At 44.3% G+C, this 24,754-nt stretch overlaps 1 protein-coding gene across 2 annotated transcripts in view; it reads right to left on the minus strand.

Annotated features, from left to right (window-relative positions):
• Unc13c (unc-13 homolog C (C. elegans)) overlaps positions 1–24,754 on the minus strand; it is a 435,225-nt gene that overhangs the window by 311,480 nt on the left and 98,991 nt on the right. For both annotated transcript variants that reach the window (XM_013510339.1, XM_005376625.2), the window contains exons 3-4: positions 12,866–12,888; positions 12,244–12,308 (exon numbers count right to left, since the gene is read on the minus strand). In XM_013510339.1, coding sequence (XP_013365793.1) covers positions 12,244–12,308; positions 12,866–12,888 — 88 coding nt within the window. The remainder of the gene's footprint in view (positions 1–12,243; positions 12,309–12,865; positions 12,889–24,754) is intronic.

Below are 24,754 nucleotides of genomic sequence, written 5' to 3' on the forward strand. Positions count from 1 at the left end.
AAGTATAATAAAACCCTTTGCCAGCAGGGAGATGTTTAATGGTGTGGAGCGAAAGTGTAGAGTTGCTAGACAGTGGCAAGATCTGTTTCCAGTTTTGACTGCAACAAAAAGCCAGCCTCCTCCCGGAGAGCGGGCAGTGACACCCTGCCTGGGCTCTGGCTCCCATTAGTGGGTGGAAAATGTCCTAACGGAGGGCAGGCCATCACGGGTCAGGAGGTGCGCATGGAGGACAGAAGCAGGCAAGGACCTCTCAACCTTGAATCCCTGCTAGGAGTCAGAGAGCAGAACTCTGTGGTTAGAAGTATGTTCTGTACACACTGAGCTGCATGCATGTTACATGCATGACCTTCTCAGAGGACCCCTGTCCAAGCCAGTCAGGGCAGCTGGAATCTCCTCAGTCACTCAGGCAGCCACCTGTCTCCGTTTGCTTAGGATCTTCCCTAGGTAACAGTGAAGTGCAGCATGCTGGCAAACCAGCTTTCCCGAATGCTTGTTCACCACGACCCAAACTGTACTTTTTTCTACAATGTGTCATAAAACTGCTATTTTCTGTAATGTGTTCTGGATGAAGTGTTGTGACACACGAACTGGCCCTATGACTGTATCCTAATGTAGCTGGTTATGACTGTTATCCACACTTTCCAAGTGAGGCAGCAGACCCATGAGATTTGGGAGCTGTCCCTGGTGAATCTGGAGCCACTGTCCCACACTCGTGTCCTGAAAGGTTCTCAGCATGTGAAGGTCACACTGCAGTGAGGTCTCCTTCTATGCCAGATGTGCACTTAGGTAATCGCAGCGTGATAGCTTCCACAAACCTCAGGCTTTGGCCTTTCAGAGCTGACACCTTAGTGTCTGGACCCCAAGATGACCAGCAGGAGTTGGGGTGATGTCTGTGAAGGCTGGCAGAGTTGGGGAGATGTCCTCAAGCGAATGTGATGCCCGCCAGGCCTCCGTGCACCTGCTCCCAGGACAGGAGTCTTTCCAAACACTAAGTTCCTGAGCCTCTCGGCAGACAGTTCTGCTCCAGTCAATGAAAATTGGACGGCGCTGTGAACAGAAGTTCACCAGCCACTCCCCTCACAGGGCATCCTCACCCGGGAGTTACTGTTCAACCACTGGTTCCCAGAACACCCAAGTCTGTCCCCACAAGCTGCGGCAGGTTTTCCACGCCACGGGAGCACTCTTCAAAGGGTAGCAGGCATCCTTGGTCTCCCCCACAGCACCTGGGCATCTTCCCACCTCCCGACGAGCCCTCCACCTCTTTGGTCTGTGTGCACAGACACCGTGTCCGGTGTCTTTCCCACCCACGGAGCCACTCAGGTTTGCACAGTGCTTCTCAGTTACATTCATCGTGGGGCGTTGGTACACACAGCACACCTTACTTCCTTGTGTGTCCCCCTCCCCTCTTTGCACAGTCCCGGTTCAATGCCATCTTCTCCATAAGGTCTTCCCCACCACTCCAAATGAGGGGTTGGGGAAGAAAGAGGAATCAAAATACATCATGCACAGGTGCCAATTCCCTGTGATGAATATGACCATTATGAATACCTAAAATGTACCAATAAACTTAACAAAAAAGAAAATAACAATAAACCCCAGAGGAGTCAGAAAAAAAAGTCTTCTCTTAAATTGGCCAAGCTCTGTATCTGCTCAGCTGGAAAACAATCTCTTTGTGCTGTATTATAACTGAGAACGCTAGATAAATACCAACAATAATATTTTGATGATTTTGAGGCAACTACTATTTTTTTACTATTCTAGATATAAAGAATGCAATCTAAGTAGGATTAAACATATGGAATAATGCTCTATTTTTTCAAATTATGGAAAATACGTAATTTGAAGGTGCTTGTTACCATGCATGGTTATGTTTGACTGAATAGCTTGGCTATTCAGTCCTTCTGTGTCTTAGTTACTTTTCTCTCTCTGAGACAAAATGCCCAATGCCCAACATTAAGGGATGAAAAAGTTTATTTAGCTCAAAGTTGGTGGAAGTTTCAGTCTGGAACCAGCTGGCTCCAAGGCAGGGTGGCATGGTGACGAGCAACAGTTCAAGGTGGCAGAAGACAGCAAAAGCAACAAGAGCAAAACGCGAGGGAGAGTAAGCCTCTTTTCCTCCCTAATAGTGTACCCAGGCTACCTGCCCTAGGGCGGGTGTAGCATTCACATCATCTCCGTGCCCTCCTTTTGCACAGGCTCAAGATGTTTATGAAGTGAGGATCCTGGTTGCCTGCCGAGTCACTTAAACCTCTGAACTTCTCTAGTTGACACAGTGTATCAGCCATTGCACTCTGTTCAGAGGAAGAGTCTGTTTCACATTCTGTGATTCCTCCTGAACTTGGGACTTGGTTACAGAGCAAGATACAGGGACAGTGACACGGTCAGCTCCAGCCTTGGGTTCCAATGACTTTGCAGGCTTCCACTTGTGGCCTTAGAGCCTTGTCACTGCCACAAGACAGGCCTATTCTAGCTGCCGGACGATGAGTGATGCACGGCCTGATACATGGTCTCTCTGGCCACCAGGCACGTGACAGCGGCCCCTCTGCAGCTGACCACACACACGAGTGTGTGCAGACAGCTCGGTGGACTCGCTGCTGTAGGCTGCTGAGTGTTGCAGTGCTCTGTAACACAGCAGTGTCTAACTGATACAGTGGTCACTTAGGGTAGGATGCATCATCAGGATAGGGTGGACGAGGCTTTCGGGGTTGGAAGAGGGTTTGAAGAACCCTCTCTGACCATGTTGTTGTCAAATTTGGGTCATTCCACACGATTTGAGATCCCCCTGCAATCCGTTTGATCTGGAAGCTTCTTCCTTGCTCTGTGCTCTCCTCAAGCCTGTGCCGCAGGAGTCAGGGTCCCCTAGCCAGGAAGCAGCAGAATCTCACAGCCCTCGGTGCTTCACTGCGAGTGCCGGCCGGGCCCTCACACGGCCTCGTTCAGCGGCTGGAGACGGGCGGTGGGAGTCCAGATCTAGGCTCCCCGTGTGCTGGTGCTGAGCGGCAGCTCCCTCTCTCCACGCTGGTGATAATTAGGGTACTCAGGTCCCCAGCTCTGTTTTCTCCCCTGGCTCCTAGTAGGACTGCACTCCAGCACCTCCATCCCCCTCGGTAATCGAGTAGGGCTCCCTTTGTCCCACAAGGTGTAGGAGAGTGAGGCGCGTCACACGGAGGGTGTGATCGTAGTTGGTGCTGACCACAGCCCACCTCACTGCGGTGAGGCTGGAGAGCTGCACCGAGACAGTGACGCTGCCGGCCTGGCTGAGCAACCACCACAGCCAGGTCCCCGCCTGTCCTCCCACCCACGAGCATGGCAGATGTAAAGTAGATATGGAATAAACCTTTCTCTTCTTGCTCTTTAATGTATTTCTACTTTGGGTTTCTCATATAAAAGAAACCATGTGATAGTTAAGCTTGTGTGTCTGGTTTATTTCACTTAACATGGACTCAAGGTACATCCATTTTTTACAAATTATGCAAGTGTATCCTTCTTTATGGTGGAGTAGTATTCCACTGTGTATAAATACTGGGGGAAAGCAGGAAGATAGAGCCTTTGCAAGTGGAAAGGGCACGGAGAGGAGGAGGGAGGCGGGGACGGGAGTGCAGAGGGGACTGCAGAGAGTGAGGAGGAGGATGAAGGCGGGATGAAGAGAACGGAGGTGGGCAATGCACACCACCCACAGTGCACGTGGTCATTGTGTTCTGCAGTTGTGGGCCAATAGAAATTTGAAAGGAATGCAAGAGAAATAAATTTTCCATTACTATACTGAGACCTGGTAGCTTTTTGTTATATAACCTGGCTCATCTCAACTGAAGAACTACTTACACTTCATTTTGTGAGATCCAACGCAGCGTTGCAGCATGCTAAATATCTTTCGGACATTAATTCCATCACTGAGTGCACCAGCTTCTCAAGTATTATGGTGCCCACAAAAATCCTACAGGCAAATCTTTTCTATTTCCACCTGGATGAATTTTAAAGTGATTCATGAAGACAAGTCCCAAAGCATCTCACGAAGAGGCTGCAATCACGTACGATATCGTTTGGGAATCACTGTGCTTTGGCTCCGGTTATCCAACTCAGTGTTGCTTAATTCTGTGATATTTTTCTAGGGTATATTGTGAAAATCCTTAGCAAAGCCCTTTCTGAAATCCAGAAAGAAATATAGCTATGATATTTATTTGACACATCTCTTTAGAGACCTCGACAGGCCACTACATACTGCAAGGCTAACTTAAAAATATAACAAATAAAATATATAACAAATAGCAGAACAGATCCAGAAATACACATTCTTTGTTTTCAAAATTAGCCAATTTTTCATTGTAATGAAGCAATCAAGTCCTAGTCATGTAGGAGTTCAAATCTCAACTCTGATACCTAGTCACTGTTTGACCTTGACCACGTTTAATGTCTCTAGGCTTCAGTTACTTCATTTGTAGAATTACAATTACTGCCCACTTCAAGGCGTCATTGTTAAGTAGTAGTGCATGATGCTTATAACATTTCAATGTGTTGGGTTTACAACATCATGATTATGAATTTGAGACATGATTCTCAAACAATACCTAAAATACCTGACTACATTTTGGTTCCTAAATGCTAAGGAAGAGTGAAAGCAAAGAACTGCCTAAAGCTGCTAGTTTTAGATATAGAGTTCAACATGTCTTAGAGGTACAGGGCAGTTCTGGCAGCAAAACGTTTAAGACAGTATGTCTTAATATTATGAATACTTAGGACAGTAGTATGGATTGAGCCAGGTTTTTGCTTTAAGTAAGGTGGAGAAAGAAATTACTATAAAGCTTATGGACGCAGGCAGTTTTTTTAGTAGTGGTTATTTTATCATTCCATCGTACTACTTTACCATCTGCTGATGAGAGGCATCTATGCTGTGTACTTCATGGGGTGTGGTATTGTTTACCAAAAGAGACTAAAAGCTGTAGTCTGTGCTTTCTTGAAAAACGCAGTGATCACTCTGCAGCTACCGAGTACCCCTTTGGCCCCTGCGATGTTTTATATGTGCTAGGTGTTCTCAAAAGCCCTGTCAGTTATACTCTGGAGACAGCCGGCACGTCTGGGAAGCACAGTATTCATTAGAACTCGCACTTCACCTGGTGAGGTTACGATCACTGTTTTTTGCCCAGTAGCTGGCAGCTTTCTAGCCCAGGCATTACTCAATCTAACATGATATTTTCTGTAGCTGCTTAACGGGTACTGTGGTACTGTGCTAACACCAACTACTGCACTCAGGTACTTCATATTAAAGGATACAGCAGTGATTTTAATCTGCTGCCCTTTGAGTTCATGGAGTATCTCGAAGGTGTTGATTCTAGGGGATGTAGTTAGAGTTCATTGATTTCCTGATACACTGAAGCATGGCAGAGACACAGGAAGTCATACTTTAGAATGCTTTAGAGAACTGAGAATGTCCTTACTGTATACGTGTTTGATGAGCAAGTTGAACACATGGAAGCTTTCAGCAAGGGGCAGAGCACCTCCACAGCACCTTTCTTGAAGAAGTCTCCGGCCCCCTGGTTTTTAGAACACTGGAAGTGAAGTTTTCTGAGCCTGGATCATCCCAGGGGCTGTGCATTTGTGGGTTTTCTGTGATGCTCAGCGGAAGAGGATGTGGCCACCCCTGGGTTAAGAGCCAGTGCGGCCTTTCAAGCAGAGCAACATGGGATGAGAGAGCCACCCTTGAGCAGGAGTCCCGAAGGGCGGAGGGGAAAGCGGCACTGTCTCTTAGTTTGCACTGGTGGCCTTGACTTTCTGAGAAAAGTTGAGCCTCGGGGAATGGCGTATGACGCGACTTCCGTCACTCACGGGGATGCGGCCTGCTGAACGCTAGCATTTTCCAAGTACCTCACTGAGGTCCTTCTACAGAGCGCAGGAGGTGGTGGAGTGGCTCCCAGGGGCAGGGTAAGGCAGATGTCTCGTTGGGTGTTTCTGATTGGCAGCCGACCAGAGATAAAAGAAAACCAGGCCCCCTCAAAGGAGAATGATATTCTGGTTTCTCTTCAGATTGTACAAATCTTGGGCCTTTTACAACGAATGAGAATGCAGAAAACGTTCACAGAAAAGAGAGCCAGTGTTTGTCCATCATAAAAAGAGAGAACTGGACGTCAGACAAGATGTTCAAACCCAAGTGCAAGGGCACCAAGGACTATAGCTCAGTTTAACAGCCTGATGTCTGTGTGACCATAATTAAGTTGTGAACAGTCTGGGCCCTGTGACTAAATTGTTGTTCAGCTGTAAATTGTGGAACTGGCCCTGTTCGTGTCTGACAATCTTTCTAAAAATGAGCCATCTCAGGCTTACTCTTACCTTCCTCTGTGGTGTACTGCCTCTGTAGCAGGTGCTCTGGAGGGAGAGGAAGCATTTTATGAAACAGTGAACGTCAGAGACAAGGGTCCTGGTTCCTTCACTGACCTGCTGCTATGACCCACACAACTGCTTTGTGTGAGCTGTCATTTTTGTGATACTTGTCAGACTTGGTTCCTAGTGTGCAAGGGTGTGTGTGTAGATCTACTGCTGACCCTCGGGAAAGGGGACACAGCCATGGAAATGGAATTGTCAGGGAGCAGGATCACAGTCCCCTAGAAAGGAAGGGAGCTGACCCAGGGGAAGAAGAAGAATCAGACTGGTGAGTGGGATAGCAAAACCAAAGCAGAAAGCCGCTAGCTACAGAGGGAAGGGCGGTGCCCTTCAAAAAGCTAGGATAAGGCCCCCTGGGAAGTAAGAACAGCCTTAGTTTCTATGTTACAGGGATGATTTTAGGCCCCAGGTAAACAGGAATCACAGCTGGAAGTGGGGAAGGGATACTATGAGGATACTGTGTGACCTTCTAAACTTCATAGAGAAACGTAAAAGCTGTGTTAGCGCTATCTCCCCAGAAATGTAAAAGTCAATACCACAGCTGTATTGATATAGAATATGCATTCTAACTCGGGTTAGATTCAAGAACAATGACAAAAATGCTGCCTTAGTCCAAGTAAATTCTTAAACAGAGAAACTGTAAAGAGCATTGTCTTGTCCACTTCCCCAAGTCATCTGTTCGCGGCAAACCTTGCGAGTCTTGGCACCTGCTTCTGTTTGTTTGGCATGTGTCCCCACTTGAAATGAGGTCAAAGCAGAAGCTTCCCTGGCAATCTCCCGGCATCCTGCCCTTCAACAGCTTCTCTCCGTTTCTCTGTCTCTGCTTTTCCCTTGTCTCTTTCCTGACTAGGTTCAGTACTCCTCGTACTGGTTAAGTAGGAGTGAAGGGATTAAGAAAATCGGCCACCTCGGAGTTCAGTGCGGTGGACTGAGGACCAAGGGCTCCGTTGCATAGACCAAGGGACTCGGTGCCTGTGAGAACCTTCTCAAGAGGAAAACTTGGCTGACCAGAGGAGGAAGGGGATGGAGAAGGTCAGAATCGCTGATCCATCTGGTTTTATACATGTTCCTTAGTTTTGGTGCAGACTTGTCCGGTGCTTTGGGAACAACAAGGGAATAAAGTATGCAACCCTCACAACGTTCTCATAATACAGCCAGGGAACTCTGGCTTCAAATGTCTGCGGAAAGGCAGATATATGTTATAAGCAATCACAGCACCAAGGGAGACTCCTCCTAATTAAAAACCAGATTTCTCTTTGGAGCAGTTACTCCTGTTGCTTCATTCGCTGTGGCTTACTACAGTGGTTTGATGGGATGGGAGCTGGGTCACCATGGAAACATAAGACTCAAACACTCCTTGGAGACCAGTTCTGAGAGCAGTAGAGTTCCAGAGAGCCACCGACTGCTCCACCTCTGGGCCCCATGGTGGCAATCATGGCAGGGCCACCTTCTCTATGAATTGTCCCCAATCAGTGACCTGATGCAGGGGAAGAGACAGAGCTGGCTCCATACCCACAATGCCACGCCCCTCTAGTAGGCGGCTTTCTCTGTGGGATGATCCACAAAAGTGCCTGATGCCTTCTTCTTACACTCAGTTCAAGGCTCTCTGTGCCTAGTCCTTCTCCTTCCTTCATCCATTCAAGATGCTAGAAACACCATGGGGTCTTCTTCCCTACACCGCAGTCTCCATTTTTCTGCCCCAGACATCCTGCACTGTATGTCAGCTTTCCTGTTGCTGGGACAAAATAGTGGTGCACCTTAAAGGAGGAGAGACTTAATTTGACTTATGCTTTTGGAGGATGTAGTCCATGGCTAGCTGGCTCCAAGGCAGGAACATCATGGCAGAAGGACAGTTAGAGAAAAGCTGCTCAACCATGGCAGCCAAGAAACGGCAAAGAAGGGAGGAGTTGGGGACCAAAATGCACCCTGTGCCTTCCAGGTCACACTTCCAACCAAGCCCCACTGCCTTACATCACATGCTGCTGAATTCAGCAGATCAATCCAAGGATGAGCGTGGACCCCAGGATCAACTCACTACCCAAAACCCACCTCTGAACATGTGAGATCTCTGGGACACTCTGCATCTACAGTAGAACATGCCCTCCCTCCCAGTCAGCTCTGGTGCATCTAATGTCCAATGTCTTGGTTTGTGACTACCATCTGATTCTTTGCTTACACAAAACGGAAGTTACCGAACTCTTACAAAAAATGATAGAAAATGTTAAATTTCATGTATTGTGCAGAAATATTCATCTTTTCAGATTCCTCTGTCCTCCTACTTGCTGTTTGCCTTTTTCTCTCCCTCTTCCAAGTTCTTTCCCAAACATTGTCTGAATTTTTATGGCAGATGAGAAAAAATGAGTTTGGATGACTGTTCTAGCAATATTTACAAGAAATGAACAGAGCTGAGCAAAAGCCAGCATGCAGAATCACTGCCTCTGTTCTGTAATAAAAATTGCTCCTCCTTTGACACCCGAGAAAGGGGATGTCTGCCTCAGGCTGAGCAGCCTGGTGAGGTGGATGAGTGTAGGAAGCTGTCCTACCCCATGAAGGAGCAGCGACTCCACATGTCAATGTCTGCTGCCATCTTAGGTTCCCAGGAGAAGAGACGTTTTGCTAGTTACAGGAATTATGTCCTATTTCATTTCTTTTTAAGGAAAGATACTAAAATGTTCACAGGAAAAGTAAAATAAGCAAAGTTCACAGAGCTTACATTTGAAGGCTCCTAGGTAGCTGCTCTCTTCTGGCTCTTCAAGAGGAAGTTAGCGACTAGTCAACCACAAGTTCTTTTTTCTTAAACATTGTTTTGTCAAGTGTCTTTTCACCCCTCCCCAAGACAGGAGTCAGTAGCAATCATAAAAAAGAGATAACAAATACAAAGGTCAGGTGTCTTCCTACACACGTGTGCACACACACATGCACACACATGAACTGTACATGGGGCTTCTGCACAGGACCTGTGACTGCTGTCCCTTTAGAATCACACACACCTGTTAACATGGTGAACGCAGACCACTGTCTGGAAGTAACGCAGAGGACATCCAGCACTGCCTGCTCTATGCACACAGCAGCACTCCCACACACAAGAACATGTTCGCCTTGTGATGCCAAGACCTCTTTCCCTCCCCCCACCCCACCAGCACCTTTCCACACCATCTGAGACCGACCTGCAAGTCGGCCTTAAGCAGTTAGTACATTTTCATAGTTTGTAAAAGTAAGTTACGTGGCAGCTACTTTCAGTAAGTTAAGCACAAAACAGTAAGGGAGAAAAACCACACAGGAAGACACAAGCACAGCATGCTCTCGGGGGAGGGAGGTCAGGTGGCTAAGGACAGGACGGAGTGTTTAGCAGTGTGACTCCCGTTAGATGAGGAAGGGTTGGTCACCTCCTGGAGTGAGACCCCTCTTCCACAGGTGTCTTAAAAGAAGCCAAACTGCCCACAGGTGATTGCAGCACACGCAGCACCAGCTGGTAACCCCAATATCCAGCCAGCGCCCCAGATCTAGATCCCACCTGTTTGCTGAGGAGCTCCCCACCCAACTCCGGGGGTGGCCAGGCCAGGTCCTGCCTAGCTGGGCCAGTCAGGAGCTGCAGAAGCTCTGAGCGAGCTCCTGCAGCCCATTCCCGGGGGCTGCGGTGAACAGCACTCCATGTTTCACCACCGCCACTTCCCAGAGCAACTCTGTGTAGCCCAGCGCTCTGTTCTGTGCTTGGACCAGGACAGAAGCCTCCATTCACACGAGTGTGGAAGCCGAGTTGTCGTGAGGTGCTGGGTGCTGCGGTGGAGATGCAGAGTTGGGCACAGATCAGGAGCTTGGGGAACCCTCAGGTCACAGCCCAGCATCACCACAGCGCGTCACCATCAACTGGAGCATTTGTGGTAGGTTTAAAAGCACACTATGGGGCAATGAAGGAAATATTTCTGGAATTTTCTGTGGATAATTCATGGTACTTGTTCGGCACACCTGGTCTCAGCACTTCTTTAACCATTTTGATATTCAAGAGAAGTGTAGGTGATTCTTCACACACTTATCTTAAGGATATTGATATTACCAGCATAAGTGGAGTTACCTCCTAATCACTCCTATCTGCAAAAATTAAAATATTTTAGGACCTTTAAATAGAAAACTTTAAATTCTCCAAGTGTCTGTTTTATTTAAAATAGGTAATCATGGAAGGAAAGGAAAGGGAGGGGAAAAGGATTTTAAAAAGAGAGAATTGAAGGAAAAATAAGAATAGAGCTTTTTCCAATGGGAAGGAGGTAGAGAGTGGAGCGGGCAGGGCAGAGAGAGGGGAAGGGAAAAAAGGGAATTCAGAGGTGTGACACGCATGCGCTGACTCCCCCAGTGCGTGTAACCATCGTATGCCGCATACATGGGCTGACAAAAACACATCATTAATTAAAGTCAGTGACATGGATGTATTTTTAAAAGATGCAGGTTTAACTAAAAAGTAAACATTCAATAAATGTATTTTCTTAAACCTAGGTAACTCTAAACATTTTCGGCTATTCAGGCAATGAATATGTCTTGAGTATCTTATGTAAGATAACATGTTTAAAAAGAAAGAATTAGAGTATTATAAAACAGAATTGTAAAACTTTTCCCCAAAAAACCTAAAATATGCACATAATTTTGGCTTTTATTTATTTGTAGACAAAAAGCACTCCTTTCTCAACACTTACAAAACAGAATATAGACCCAGATAGTCACACATGGCCTACAAGCTGCGTAGGACTGTAAGCTCTAGTCCAGATGTTACGCTCTAAAAGCCTGTCTTCCAGTGCTTATGACAATATTAGCTACAGTGACGACACACAGAAATAATTTAGAAAATCTAATAGAAGAATTTTCTAATGAAGTGAGTATCATGCATGTCTTTAGATGTTTGCGTCCCTTAGGAATGAAGGAGTGGGAGCTTTGCAGGGCACATCCTTAAAGGGGCCAGGAAAGGAGCAAGGACAGGGCAGAGTCGCACAAGCCACGCAGCCCAGCAACCAGGACCACAGACTTGGGTCAGCGCAGCTGGACTGGAATGTCCACCCTGTCTCCTACCAACTCTGTGAAGGGAAGCTTTCTCAATGTCTTGTGATCGATTTTCTGATTTGTAAAATGAACGTCAAAATAGTACTTACCTGAGAGGCTGCTGTAAGGGTCAAATGAGTAATTAGATGGGAAATGCTTGTAACAATTTCTGACACAAGGTTGACCTTCGGGTAGTGCTTATTCATTTCCATATAGGATGGCTGGATTTATGTTAAAAGGCGGACTTGAGGACACAGAGCTGCCCGACCTGGATGAGCACGGATGTGGACGCAAGCACACAGAAAAAGCCTATGAACACCCGGGCCAGTGGGGCCCCAGGAGGTCATCAGGGCCATAAACAGGCTGCTTCTTAGTTTTGCGATTACAAATTAATTATTTTGATCTATCTATTATGTGTAATGCTACTCAACTGTGAAAGATGAGGGTGTAGATACGTTCAAGGAGCTACTGACGCAGAGAGGTCTAGGCACACGCCACTGAGTGGAAATGAGCAGAGGAAGACAGCATTAACTGTGTTAACACAGAGTTAAGTGTGTGTCGTTGTGTGACCTTATCTGCACATGGACTGATAATGTAGAAAGCCAGACTGCTTAGTGACCTCTACTTCCTTCTTTTTCACACATATTTAAGTTAGAGCTCTTTGCCAGCGGCATGCGTCACACTATTGTTAAAGAGAACAATATAAAAGGTTCCTCATGATGCAAACGTAAAGCAGCAGCTAACGACACGTCATGCAGTACCGTGGGTGGAGACATGTGCTGCGAGCCAGCCGAGGGCCGCTGGGCGTGCGAGGGGAGGGGCTGACAGGGCCGTGGCTGTACTCACCCCCCAAATGCCTGGAGCGCAGACAGTCCGGGTGCCTTCGACCCATTGCCGCTTACTATCCGAGCCTTAAATGAAGAACAAGAACAGAAAGGTTTTAGGCTGCTAGCGCTACAAAGAGGCGACCAGGGACACAGTCCAACTGCACCACACACGTAACACCTAGGATGACAGATGCTAAGCAGGGTCAGCTCCAAGTCAAAGCTGTGTTTTGTGAGTGGGGTTTTTGAGATCAGCTGTCAGCATTGGCACAAAAGCACTGGCAGAGTCCAGGAAAAGACATCGTATTGGAAATACTGTTTGCCCTTCAGACTTGGTATGTGCAGGGTAGACATGAATCAGTCAGGAAGTCATGACTTAGCCAGACTTGGGGACGGATGCTGCATTTGACAGTAGCAGACCCCTGGTAGGCAAGTGTAAGCTAGAGAAAGCGCAGCTGCAAGGTGTGACCTCGTATAATGCAAAGTAGTGGGCACACTCAAAGGGAAACCAAAGGATGGAAAGCCGGACGACATGCACATTTCACAACTAAAACAGAGAAACCAAAACAGGTCTAATGTGTCACAAACAAACATGTACAAAAGACAAGATCCCTCAGGAGGCAAGAAAAAGTATGATTTAAAACCTTTTCGTCCACAGAACTGCTATCTGAAAGAGAATCAGGAGAAGAAGGGATAAGTTAGATGGAGTGCTTTGTAAGGCAGCATTTAAACATACACATGAGCAAAGTGCTACTGTCACACTGTTAAAACCATAAACAAACCGTGTCAAGGCTGCACCCCAGGGAACACGGGTGCACATAGTTTAAAGAGCTGGGAAATGTGATCCAATACTTGAAAAGTCGACAGGGGTGATTTCTGGATTTAACAAAAGAAAATGAATCACTGTGGAAGAATCCAAACTGCTGGGCTCCAGGGTCTCTGGCATCTACCACGCCTGCTCTAGCAAGGGCATCAACATATGGGCCCCTACTTTGTTTTTTAAATGTTATAACACGTATAAGGATAAAAGGAAACGTCATTTCTCAAATACACTAACAACTATTATATATTTTATATGCAGCTCCAGACAGCCCCTCCTCACTCGGCGAGACCCAGGTGAGCGGGGAGCTCGGCCACGCCCGTGCTGACACAAACCACGGATACTCACCTCGCAGCGCGGTGAGGAGATCGGCCCAGTCTGTATTTGCAGAGGTGAAACTCATGATTATATGCGTTTATTGAGGGGTTATTTATGGCTTCTCATATCATAGTATTTAAGAGCTCAATATTAATTAAAGTGGTTGCATCTTTAACTATGACCTGACTAAACTTATAGAGCTGCTAAATGGCAGCAGTGAGATATAAGTCAGGCCTCTGCTCCTCCACTTCATGCTTTGTATTTATTTATTTTTCTGTTTTGCAGTACTGAGCCTCAAGCATTCGGCCCCTGAGCTATTTCTCTAGCCCTATTTGGTGTTTCAAGATCCAGTGTTTTAGGTGAATTACACAAAACAGCAAGCGTGGCTGGACCACAGTCCTTAGCGGATTTTAAGATAAACCACAGGGCCAGCGCTGTCCAGTTCCAACTGCTCGCGGCCCCATGAACGGACAGCAGACTGCTGTGTGCTGCGCTTATTAGCGCTGTGTAGCTGTCCTCAAACTCGGGTCTACATCTGCTGGGATCCTAAGGACAAAGTCTATTTTTATCTTAAGCGTGATGACTGCTCAGAGCACACTCAGCTCTGCCTATGAGCACGAAGCTGCAGGACACTGCTGCGGGTGAAATGTTGGCAGGACCCAGAGGTGGGCTGACCTTGGAGTTCAGCCCAACCGCCTGTGTTATACAGATGAACGCCAGAGAGATCATTTACCCAAGGTCATGCAGCTCAGGGGTGACCCTTACTGATGAAAATCTGAAGTGTCTTTGCTTTCTCCGTTCATAAAATACAGCTCAGTTATCATTACTAATACTTTGCTGCAGATTTCACAATATCTCACGGTTATAGCTTCAAGTATAAAACATGGCAAATATAAAGTAAAAAAGATGACTCATTTATGGGCATAAGTATTTAAGCTGTGTAGCAAATAAAGATTTTAAAAGTCATATAAAATATCTAAGAAGATGTTAACCCAAGGATGATTTAAGGTTATGCAACAACTAATGTCTTTCTTTTTTTAAAGCAGGGTCTCACTATGTAGCTCAGGTTGACCTTGAACTTACTGTGTAGGTCAGGGTGGCCCTGAATCTATGGCAATCTTCCTGTCTCAGCCTCACAAGTACTGGGATTACAGGTGTGCACCACCACATCTGGCCATGGAACAACTAATTTAACACATCAGTTGGTCAGAAGACATGCAGGTAAACTTCCGTAGGTTACCAAATGTCATTTGATAAAATTTCCATGTTCTTTTTTATTATTCTCTTAAAAAAAGAATGTACTTGAGAGAAATAAAAATATATGACCACACCAAAATAAATAAATAAATAAATAAATAAATAAAGATTTTAAAAAGTTCTTTAAAGTGGGATTGGAATGAGGGGCTGGGGATTTAGCTCAGCGGCAAAAGCGCCTGCCTGGCAAGCGCAAGGTCGTGAGTTCGGTTCCCGGTACCAGAGAAAAACCAAAAAAAAAAAATGTGGGATTGGAATGAGTCATCCTTAAATTTCCTGTAATGGAAACAATCTTCAGAGTCATAAACTGATTTGTGAAATAATGGGACATCTCCCTCATCAAGAGCAAAACAAAAACCTCAGCTACCATAATTTAAAATTATGCCTGGAAATTCTGGACAATATTTTAAACATGAATAAAAATAAAGAACTTAAATATTAGATGTCAGACTATAAAATTGCTATTACTTTCAGAAATTATAATTTTATATTCAGAAAACAAAATAAAATCATCTATAGGAATTCAACTACAAGATGAATAAAAGAGTGAACAAAGCAATAATCTAGTCAACATATAAACAAAATAATTATAATAAGAATGAAGTTACTTTTTGCCTATTAACAATAACTACTGTGGAAAACACAGAGATAAAATCTGCCTTTGAACTAGTCAGTGTTTGAATGAGTGATTCTGTTCCTTATTTCCCACTGATATCCGCCTTCTCAGGAAGGCCCTCAGCTACATTCAGGCACTAAACCAGTGGACACATTTTTCATCAACTCATTCGTTCATTCATTCATTCATTCATTCATTCATTCATTCATATTTATTATCAATGAATCCTGTGTATTTTCACTTCTTTCTTATTTCCCCCAAATACCCTTTTCCCAAATCCTCTAAGACTTAGTTATGGTAGATGAGTCACTTCCTGCTGTGTGACCACAGAGATCAAGGGGCCTTAGGGCCCCGAGGCCCCTGGCTCAGCACTCCTTCATGTCCTAACCCCCAGGCAGGTTCAGATCACTGCAGCTCGTCTCCGTGCTGCGCTCTTTGAAGCTTATGTGCCTTTCCTCTATTCCTTCTTCCTCTAACACAACTGTTCCCCTTTCCGCACCTCACTTGCTGCCTGTCACCCCCAAAGTGCACCTGCACCCCAGCCCCCCCGCTGGGAGCCTGTCACACAGGACCCCGGCACTGGAATCCAGCCATTCCCCACCACCAAGCCTCCCTGTGGCAGTTTCCTGTCTGCGATCCTCTTCCCACCTGAACCTCTCCGTATTAGCAGGTCCTTAATCTCATTTTCTCAGCTCCTTCCACATTCCTGAAAATACAGCAGATGACCAATGAGTGTTTTCTGAATATTGAATCAACAAGCAACAAGCTATACCACTCTATGGAAATACCTAAAATATGAATAAAGGAAAATATGATTTCATCTTCCTAATAGGGAGGGCACATTATTACCTAATAGGTTTAATAGATAAATTCTAATGGCAACTTTCTGCAACTGACATAATGCTAATTTCAAGTACAGCTGCATGATTATACAAGAGAAACTACCTAAGAGTTTTTAAAGGGTGCCTTAAAAAGACTGTCTATAAAGTATTAAAAATCTATGATACTTAAAACAATATGATCCTGGCAAAATAATAGATAAGAAGACGAGTGAAATACAAATATAATTAGTATACCCTCATACTTAAGAGCTCAGTGACTAGGAAAAGACACGTTTCTGTCCCAACCACTGACCCCATGGAAATACAAAAGCACAGAATGGTGCTTTGCCAGTGAGAGAAGTATCTGCTATATTCATCTGTGCTCTCAAATATGCCAAAGTTTCATATGTATGGAAGAGTTCAAAAAAAAAAACTAACTAGAGGAATAAAAATTAAGTAAAAAGAGAAAGGGATATTCATTAAAAACATGGAATGAGAAAAGATGAGCAAATTTAGAGATAATAGATAGTTCACAAATTGAAAAGTAATGATGGTAATTAATTGTGAAAATTATCCAATTTATTAAAATTGCCTAATCATGATTACAAAATTAACAAAGAATAGAATAAAGATAATCACTTTAATGGTACTAAAAACAATCCCAGAGTTTTGGAGGATATAAATCACACTGTTATGCATAGTTGATGGTACACTCCCAAGAACTAGAAAAATAGAACAAACTAAGCCCAAAGTTAGGGGAGAACAGAAGTAGTACAGATTAGAGCAGAAACATGTGAAGTGGAGACTTAGAAAAAATAGAAAAGACAAAACAGAAAGTTGATTCTTTGAAAAGCTAATTAAAATTCACAAATATTTAGCTAAGTAGATCAGCTTACAGAAAAAAAATGAGGCCTCAAATAAAATTCTAAATAAAAGAGGAGCCATTACAACTTATCCCATGAAAATACAAAGGGTCACACAGAATTTTGTGAACAACTGTATGCTAGATTTATATGTAAAACCTAGTAGAAATTAATAAATTAAGAATTATACATTCTATGATGACCAAAATAGGAGCAACAACAGGAATAATAAGTAAAAACACTAAAGAATTAATAAAAAAGCCTCACAAAACAGAAAAGTCCCAGGACTCGATGGCTTCTTAGGTGAATTCTAGCAAACACTAGAAAAGTTAACACCAATCTTTTGTAAACTCCTTCAAAAAACTTGAAGCTGAGGAACATCTCCACCCTCATCATACAAGGACAGCACTACCCTCACACCAAAAACAGATGTGGAAATTTTAAGAAAATTACTGGGCAATATCTCTGATGAATTTAGATGTGAAAAACAATGACAATAGAATACATGCAAGTCAAAATCAAGACAATGCCACACACAAGGACCACGTGTTGTTTATCCCTGGGATGCAAGGATGGTTCACTATACAAATAAATAAGTGTAACACATACCAACCTGAGTATCCTGGATAAAATGGAAGGGACAGGGAAATAATAGGATATAGGAAATAATAGGAAATAGGGAGCTAGATCATCTGCGAATGAGGAGGAAATGAAGAGATAGGGGGAGGGGAAGAAGGGAGAAGAAGAGGATGAAAGAGAACAAAAATGTGTTATGCGTGGGCCAGCTCCCTAGAGTGCATGTAGTCATTATGTGCTGCAAACACACAGCAATAAAAATAAAAATTGACACAAAATCACACACACATCTGAACAGGCAGGAGGATAACATCTGAAGAATCCACCGTACTTTCATGGTATAGACTCCCAGATTAGGTATAGAAGAAGCAGACCTCAACGTGATAAAAATGTTATAGGATTTGCCTGTGGGTAACATTGTACTCAACAGTGAAATGCTGGAAGCTTTTCCTCTAAGACTAAGAAGAAGATAAGATGTCTTTTCTCCTCACTTCTATTCAACGTACTACCCAAAATACCATCCAGAGCAACCAGGCCAGAAAAAGAAATTAGAGACATCTCCATTGGAATAAAGCAGTTAAATTATCTGTCTGCCAATGACGTGATTTTATCTATAGAAACAAGATCCAAAATCAATTTGCAAAAATCAGTATTGTTTCCATACTGAACTGTCTGAAGTGAACAAGCAGTCCTTTATGCAATGGACCCAAACACCAGTTATAGTCCCAAGATCAACCTCCATGGCCCATTAAGACCCATGCAAAAGTGTGCTACACTAATCTCCTAGGTGTATCTCACGCCAATCAAGTTGACAATCAAGATAAACTATTATAATAGGTGGAAAAATGTGTGTGTACAATATGTGTGTATGTATATGAATATAGCAGCCATAATACCGAGGGAACGACCTTCAAAATAATAAGGTAACTACACCGCAACAACACAGGTACACTGCCATAGTTACTTTTCTCTTGTTGCTGAGACAAAATACTCAACACCTAAAGTTAAAACAAAAAAGATTTACTTAGCTCACAGTTTGTAGAGGTTTCAGCTCACAGTTGGCTGGCTCCAAGGCAGTGTGGAATGGCAGAGGAGAAGCAGCCCAAGGCAGGCAGGAGACAGAAGCCAGTGAACAGCGAGCTACAAGCACCAAGGATCTCCCTGTCCCTTCCATTTTATCCAGGATACTCAGGGTAAGCAGCACTTGCACCCTTAATAGTAGCACTGTAGCACGAGTCAATCTCAGTGTCACACACTCTAAATCCAGCCATCTCTGGACAGCCCAGCCTATGAGAGCACGAGGCTTTGGGGGGACATCTAGACACAAGCTATAACATACCTCCAGCAGGCATTATCTAAGTGAGACAAACAACACAAGCCAAACAGAGATTTCCAAGCTGGGGAAACACAACCCCAGAGCACTCACGTACTCCCCAGAGAAGGACCAAAGCTCTGCATATTCAGCTTCATCTCCAGGAGAGACCACAGGTGGAAGTGTGGGGTCAGTGAGGGAGACAGGAACTCAAGTCATAGCCTGCATCCTTTCTGATCAGAGTGGAGAAAAACTAGAGGTCAACACCAAGAACTGGGGACTGGCTCTGAACTATGTGGACTGGACCTCACACTTCTGAACAAACGAGGGGCCTGTGAAAAAACTGAGAGAGAAATTTATGAATTTTTTGAAACAAATATGTACATGAAATCCAGACATATTAAAACTTATGAGATACACCAAAAGCAGTCCTAAGAGGAAGTGAAAGATTTCCAATAAATACATCTCAAGAATTTAGCAAAATAGGAAAAGAAAATCGGACCCCAAATTAGTAGAGACTGCAAGGACAGAGACGGCTGAGGGACCCTGTGGAGGGACAGAGAGGCACAGGCACTGAAGCTGGAAGTGTTGGGAGAGGTGGGGACAGTGACAATAAAGCAAAATAAAGGCTACAATAAGCAGGACTAGAAACGGGAGTGTTGTGTGTGTTCTGTTACGAGATTGTGTCAGGTGAGGTGCAAAGGAAGGAAGGGAAAAGAAAAAACCATAAAAGAAGGATAAAATGGAAACAAACCTGTGTAAACAAGGAGGGGAGGGGCTGAAGGCAGGGGCGGGAACTGATGAGGAGGAACCAGGATTTGTCACGTACAGGTTCAAGTTCCCTAGGATGACCGTGATCATTACGTTTATCTACACTGTGCCGATAAACTTAATAAGAAATTTACACCTTACCTTAATCGCTGTGTATAACCATAAACTGTTTCCAAGCAAGAGAATGACATACAGTGGTTTTACTTTGTTTCCAAAAGTCCTTTTCGGTCAGAATGAGGGGACCGGGAGCACAGTGGCCCTGGCTGCATCAGCACAGCTGCATGAGAACACACTGATGCTGATCCAGGCTCATCTGCACCGAGGCAGCCGCCTGCGAGCAGGGCTGTGAGCTCCTCGTGCTGCCAATGCAGCAGCTCCAAACCAAGGGTGAGTGGGGAAAAGTCCGCCCCAAGAGGTGCTGGGACACTCGGGCCCCTCCCTCCTCCCCTCACTCATGCATCCATTCAGGTCTACCAAGGCCCTTGGCTGTGGTCGAAGCCGGGCTAGGGACCAGGACAGCCCTATAACAGCATCCGTACACACAGAAGGGAAATCATGCGGCTCTGTCTTCATGGAGCAGAAAACACAGCCCACCGATAAAACCTAAAGGCCGAAGATAAAATCACCAGTGGAATGGAAAAGCGACAGGTAAGCTACACTACATCTAGAGACATAAATGGAAACTACACACCCATAAAAACAGGAAATTTAAGCCTGCGCCAAACACGGGCACACCATGCTGAAATGTATTTCTTCCTCTCACCTAAATAGTATTAAAAGGGACAATGCACTGGGCCACAAAAGATATCTCAACATATTCCAGAAAAGTGAGATTAAAAGGAGCAATTAAATAAGACATCAGCTGTGGGGCATGCGTCTGTGATCCCAGCACTTGGGAGACTGAGGCAGGAGGGTTGCAAGTTCCAGCCCAGCCTGGGCAGCTTAGTGACTTAGCAAGACTCTGGGTCAAATATTAATAAATCAATATATAAATAGGACTGGGGATGTGGCTCAGTGTGAAGACCGCGGCTGAATCCTCAGCACAGAAATCAAAAGAAAGAAGGGGAGAGGGGTGTGGATTACTCAGCTGTGAGTTTGTGACTAAAACACAAATATCAAAAAGCCATATTTGGAAACTTACTAACAGTCCCTACTATGATCTATAGAGAAAAATCACAACGGATATTAAATATTTATAACTGGTGTAAAATTAAGTATACACAAACATATGCACACATGTACGGGTGGGACAAGCCATGTACTGGAAGTCAGCCTTATTTTAGGAGTGCGGCCTTAAACTATGTCTCAAATATGATGAAACCTTAAAATAGATGAGGTTAAAATGCAACTTAAAAGGCTAAAGACCAGTCTCATACTATTAACCCAAAGAAAGTGAAAGTCAAAATAGTAAAGAAAAGGCAGAAACTAATTATATAAAATTATGATATGGAAAAACATATACATAAAGATTATTTCAAACTTTAATAAAAGTATAAATTTTTAGCAAGATTATGAAGACGGAAGGCACAGAGCAATAATGATTTTTAAAGGGATATATTTAAAGATGCAGTTGGGATTTTGAAAAGTCTTAACATTTATCTCAATGCTGAAACTTAAAGAAATGCTGACACTTAAAGAAATTATCTAAGACCATTAAAGTACCAAAATTTAAATATTCTAAAAGATTTATTTCCAGGACTTACTCATAAACATCAGAAAAACTAAGCAAACCAACAACTACTAAAGCAATATAATCAGGATAATCTCAAAAAACAGGTAAATTTTAAAAATAAACTCTATGCAGTCTATACAAAATAGATTATTTCAGTGCCATACACATTTAACTATAGAAGTGGCATGAGCATGGAATAGATACGGAGAGAAGGCATCCGACCAGCTTCCCAAGCTTGACACAGAACCAGGACAATTCTGTCTCATTATCACAGACAAGCAGAGCTCTGAAAAGAGCTCTTCCAATTAATCCACCACTATGCACACACACTTAGACGAGCTGAATTTTTCTCGGAGATAAAAGAGTGCTTCAACTCTATAAAATCTATTAGGGAGACTCCACATTCCAGGAAAAGTGGATATACCTAATTTTCCTATAATTGTCACTAAATGCAACTTAAAAACCTGGGCATTTATTTAAAGCAAACATAAATTCTGAAAATTGAGAGAAGAATGCATAGTAGCTAGACAGCTTGGGATTCAAAGCCTAAACTTCCATCCTAAAAGAGCAATTCCACGCCCCCTCCTGTTTCTGGCTGCACAGCATTAGAAGAGGCCCGGCCCAGGACTCACCCCATTCCCAGCAGGGCTGAGCTTGCCCCACGTCCTCAGGGTGCATCCCTGGGAAGCAGCAGTCAGGCCCATTCTCCTCCCAAGGAAGTGGCACCAGCAGAGCCCGGCTCCCTGCTTTGTCCTGCAGGGCAAGCAGCCCTCTTGCACAGCTGTGGGGCTGAACACAGTCTGGGCCTCCAACTCCACCTGCCTCCCCTTCAACTGCCAGGGCAGTGTCAGCCAAGCCTGCCCAGGTGCAGGACCTCAGTATGATCCAGGGTCATAGCTCAAAATGCTCAGGTGTCAAAAAAAATCACACATTATGCCAGGAAACAGGAAGGTTTCAAAATAGGAAAATGTCATCCACAGAAGCCTATATGACCATGCAGGTGTCAGATCTCTCCGAAAGACCTTCAGCGACCTGATGCTAAGTATGTCAACAAACAATTGTAATGTCTGCAAAAACAAATAGTAAGTTTTAGTAAAGAAGTAAGAAGTCTGACCAAAGAAAGATACAAAAGAAAATTTTAGAATCAAAAAATTCAAGAACTGCTGGGGATATAGCTCAGTGGCATAAGCGCCTGCCTGGCAAGTGCAAGGTCCTGAGTTCAATTCCCAGTAGCCCCCCCCCCAAAAAAATTCAAGAACTGAAATAAAATACTAGCTAGTTGGGCTCAAAAGAATAAAAGAAAATGACAGAAAAACAAATCAGTGAGCATGAGGAGGCAGCAGTAGGAACTGTATAATCTGAAGCATGGACCGAAGAGACATGAGCAGCTTCAAGGATGCGATTTACGTGATTTTAACGTTCATGTCATTAAAGTCCCAGAAGGACAACAGAAAAGAGGGCTGAGAAGTCATTCAATAAAAATGGCCCCAAATCCCCATAATTTGGGACCCCCAAACTTGAGTTTGTCGCTGTTTGCTGTTCACCACGAAATGCAGTGCTCCTGTCTGCGCCTAGACAGGCTTCCATGCAACTTTGAATTTTCCTGGCTTTCCACTTGCCCAAAGTATCCCAGTGCTTGGTGCTAGGGCCCTAGAGTTCCCCAGCAGGGATTCAGAGGGTTTGGAAGGTCCAGCAGGAGGGCTCAGCACCCCCCGCCTCTGGTTTAGCAGTGCCAGTGTGAGGCAGGGAGGAAGGAGAGAGTATGATTTGCCCCTCACATTTTTCAGTGGGCATCACACCCTGCTGCAGGAAGTGGGCCAGTGGAGTGACACGTAATCGCTTGTTTTTCCTAATAAGTGGAAGCCTCTTTTAACCACTTTGAACCAATCACCAAGGAAAGTATTGCTGTACTCTGAAATGTCATTGCTCTGGGTCTCCTAGATGCAGAAAGCCATCTCACCTCCAAGGTGACACGGGGGGAGGCAGAACTCGATTTCACATTCAGAATGCATTTTACCTAATGAACAGCGATAATAATGTTTTCTTCCTCCTGGCATAGAATCTTTGAAAACATTGCTTAGCTGCTGCAGGGAGCACACACGACCCCACACTGGGGGAGAGGGCTGAGAGCGGTCCTGCTGTCCAGGCCCTGAGCGTCACCCCAGTCTAGGAGTCCTCCTCGCTGAGTGGAAAAGCAGCCCTGTATCCCAGACGGAGTAGCTCCTCAGGGTGCCCTGGCCTCTGAGCTCAATGAGGAGTGTTCCCCTTTGGGGCGGCTGATCTGCAGCATTTCCCACGGCAGTCCTGACTGTCGCTGAGTCAACCGACAGTGGGAAACCCAGCCACTGACTATCTTCACGGCTGTTGGGTATATACCTCCCCCATCTCCCAAACAAAATAACAGAGATGGCATGCAAATGCCAAGTTCCTCCTGAGAGCAGGACAGATATCTTTCTTTGATGATCACTAATTCTCACCTAGCTCTACAGGCAAATCTAGAAGCTACAGTTTAAAATAATGTCAAAGTAAACTTGCTGCAATTAGAGGTTTGTAATTTAAACCTACTTCAATACCATTACACTTATAACAGTTCATTTATTTACCTACATTGTCTAGAGAGATTATTAAAGTATTATTTGGTAAAATATATTTTTATTGAAATACTAACAGAAGAACCATGGACATCAAGCCATTATCTCGAAGTACTTGTTATAGGTTCTCCAATATAGAAGAAAAACCAGGTAATCCTTGTATTTTCTTAGAAACCTGAAAAATTTTCTCTCTGAAATAGGTTTTCTTCCTGTCTTATAAACTGTGGTCTCAGAGTCACAGAAAACATCAATCCCTTGCCTTTGCTGAGATGGGTTTTCAAGAACTGTGAAAGTAGATGACCACAATTTCGACCCTCTCGAAACTCAGCTCAGACTTTCCGTGGGAAGGTTCATTCCAAAGGATCTTCTGTCCTTCTTATATAAGCCTGGATGATCTCAGCCTCCTGCTCCCTGCCACTCCACTGTCCTTATTTCTCAGCTGCATTCTGCTCAATTACTGAGATATTAAAAATTAAAATAAAGGCTCTGCAATAAGGGGTTAATACTTGAAATAAAGCTGTCAGAATGTTAGTTTTAGTTTTCTATGTTGCCCTCAAGCACCTGTTAACATTCTGATATTGTTCTACCTAAAAATATCTTTAATTTCAGTGTGGTGAAATGATACCTACCACACACTTACATGAGAGACAAACTGCTTTGGAGACTTTATGCTCTCTACTTTGTATGATCCCTCATTACCCAAGGCAGGGACACAAAAGCATGTGTTATGGTTGATACATTGTGTCAACTTGGGGAGTCTAGAGGTTTGGCTAAGTAACTTAGCAGGAAGCCAGAGTGCAAAGATTATGTGAGAGCTACACGCCCCTTAGGTGGGGGTAGCCTGTTTACAAAGTAAGGCAGGGAAAAAGAAGCTGCTTGCCGGCATGCCGGCCTTCCTCCAGTTTGCTCTGGCTTGTTT

The sequence above is a fragment of the Chinchilla lanigera genome, unplaced genomic scaffold (genome assembly GCF_000276665.1).
Source record: "Chinchilla lanigera isolate Chin_1 unplaced genomic scaffold, ChiLan1.0 scaffold00008, whole genome shotgun sequence".
Classification (NCBI taxonomy): Eukaryota; Metazoa; Chordata; class Mammalia; order Rodentia; family Chinchillidae; genus Chinchilla; species Chinchilla lanigera.